This window comes from Siphateles boraxobius, unplaced genomic scaffold (assembly GCF_051911475.1).
Source record: "Siphateles boraxobius isolate OS27281-9 unplaced genomic scaffold, OSU_SipBor_1 41, whole genome shotgun sequence".
Taxonomy (NCBI): Eukaryota; Metazoa; Chordata; class Actinopteri; order Cypriniformes; family Leuciscidae; genus Siphateles; species Siphateles boraxobius.
Window position 1 is genome coordinate 217,501 of NW_027509042.1, and position 2,500 is coordinate 220,000.

General features: G+C 30.6%; 1 protein-coding gene across 4 annotated transcripts in view; it reads left to right on the forward strand.

Annotated features, from left to right (window-relative positions):
• The window catches only part of LOC143706083 (methionine--tRNA ligase, cytoplasmic-like), a 52,306-nt gene that overhangs the window by 44,001 nt on the left and 5,805 nt on the right, over positions 1-2,500 (forward strand). For 2 of the 4 annotated variants that reach the window (XM_077197638.1, XM_077197639.1), the window contains exon 17: positions 2,133-2,237. In XM_077197638.1, the coding sequence (XP_077053753.1) occupies positions 2,133-2,237 (105 nt within the window). Of the gene's footprint in view, positions 1-2,132; positions 2,242-2,500 lie in introns of all 4 variants that reach the window. The other 2 variants (XM_077197637.1, XM_077197640.1) reach the window with 1 other exon arrangement.

Consider the following 2,500-nt stretch of genomic DNA (forward strand, 5'->3'; position numbering starts at 1 on the left):
AACAGCGAAGTTTATAGTTCGGATATAAACAGTGATGCCTTTTGCTTCAAATAACTAAAATAATTTTTTGTTTTTTATTATTTAGTAATAATAAATTGTGTATTACATCATTACACCAGTAGGTAGCGACAAGTGACTGTATTTGTCATTGAATCATTTATTAAAGAGATTTGTTCAGAAATGTTGATTCATCCAGTAATGAAACAAGTGAAGTCTTTGAGTGAGTCATTGAATCATTCATTCATTCAAGAGATTTGTTCAAAAACGCTGATTCATCCAGTAATAAAACAAGTGAAGTCTTTATGAGTGAGTCATTGAATCATTCATTCATTCATTCATTCATTCAAGAGATTTGTTCAAAAACGCTGATTCATCCAGTAATGAAACAAGTGAAGTATTTATGAGTGAGTCATTGAATCATTCATTCATTCATTCATTCATTCAAGAGATTTGTTAAAAAACGCTGATTCATCCAGTAATAAAACAAGTGAAGTCTTTATGAGTGAGTCATTGAATCATTCATTCATTCATTCATTCAAGAGATTCGTTCAAAAACGCTGATTCATCCAGTATTAAAACAAGTGAAGTCTTTATGAGTGAGTCATTGAATCATTCATTCATTCATTCAAGAGATTCGTTCAAAAACGCTGATTCATCCAGTAATGAAACAAGTGAAGTATTTATGAGTGAGTCATTGAATCATTCATTCATTCATTCAAGAGATTCGTTCAAAAACGCTGATTCATCCAGTAATGAAACAAGTGAAGTCTTTAAGAGTGAGTCATTGAATCATTCATTCATTCATTCATTCAAGAGATTCGTTCAAAAACGCTGATTCATCCAGTATTAAAACAAGTGAAGTCTTTGTGAGTGAGTCATTGAATCATTCATTCATTCATTCAAGAGATTCGTTCAAAAACGCTGATTCATCCAGTAATGAAACAAGTGAAGTATTTATGAGTGAGTCATTGAATCATTCATTCAATAGATTCATTTAAAAACACTGATTTATCCAGTGATGAAACAAGTGAAGTATTTATGAGTGAGTCATTGAATCATTCATTCAATAGATTAATTTAAAAACACTGATTCATCCAGTAATAAAACAAGTGAAGTCTTTATGAGTGAGTCATTGAATCATTCATTCATTCATTCATTCAAGAGATTCGTTCAAAAACGCTGATTCATCCAGTAATAAAACAAGTGAAGTCCTAATGAGTTAGTCATTGAATCATTCATTCATTCAAGAGATTCGTTCAAAAACGCTGATTCATCCAGTAATGAAACAAGGGAAGTATTTATGAGTGAGTCATTTAATCATTCATTCATTCATTCAAGAGATTCGTTCAAAAACGCTGATTCATCCAGTAATAAAACAAGTGAAGGATTTATGAGTGAGTCATTGAATCATTCATTCAATGGATTCATTTAAAAACACTGATTTATCCAGTAATGAAACAAGTGAAGTCTTTATGAGTGAGTTATTGAATCATTCATTCATTCAAGAGATTCGTTCGAAAACGCTGATTCATACAGTAATGAAACAAGTGAAGTCTTTATGAGTGAGTTATTGAATCATTCATTCAAGAGATTCGTTCGAAAACGCTGATTCATACAGTAATGAAACAAGTGAAGTATTTATGAGTCATCATTGATTCAAACTGATTTTTTTTAAAGATTCAAATTAATGAAATGTTATTTTGTTTAGTTGTCTGTTCAGAATCATGGCAAAATCGTGATTCTATTTAAAAAATAAATATTAATAATTTATCCAGAATCGTTCATATCTACCAGCCTGTAATTGAATTAGTCTAGTTTTGCTCAGCGCTATAGTATTTCAGCAGCTTGTAATAATTCCTCTATAAATCAGGATTACCAGGAAATATAAGGTAAAAAAAAATTGTGATTTCCAAACTCACGGAAAATAATTGTATAAAATGATTCCTAAAAATCCAATTATCACAAACAACTAGAAATGTCTTGGAAATGATTTGTTAAACAAAGGCAGTGGGAGCTCTGATTCTAAAATAACTGGATAAAGAAGCATTTATTCCTCTCAGTAATCTTTTGTCTTATAATATTGTGCATGTGTACAGACTCTCATCATGTGGTTTATGATGTGTGTGTTCCAGGATCCGTGACGCTCTGAAGTGCATCCTGAACATCTCTCGTCACGGGAACCAGTACATGCAGCTTAATGAACCCTGGAAGAAGATTAAAGGAGGAGACGACGACAGGCAAGTGATGCTTGATCTCGAGTGTGGCGATGCGCAAACCGCTAATAAAATCTGAATGAACAATTATTTCTACTTTCTAACTTTCTAAAATTATGTTACTGTAAGGTTCTGTTAGCTAACTACATTAGTTAGTATGAACTAACAATTAACAATACTTCAGAAAAAACCCTTCTAAAGCATTTATTAATCTAATTTTAATTTTTTAGAAAATCATTTTAAAAATTAAAATATATATGAAAAAATAATTTTATAAAAAAATTATT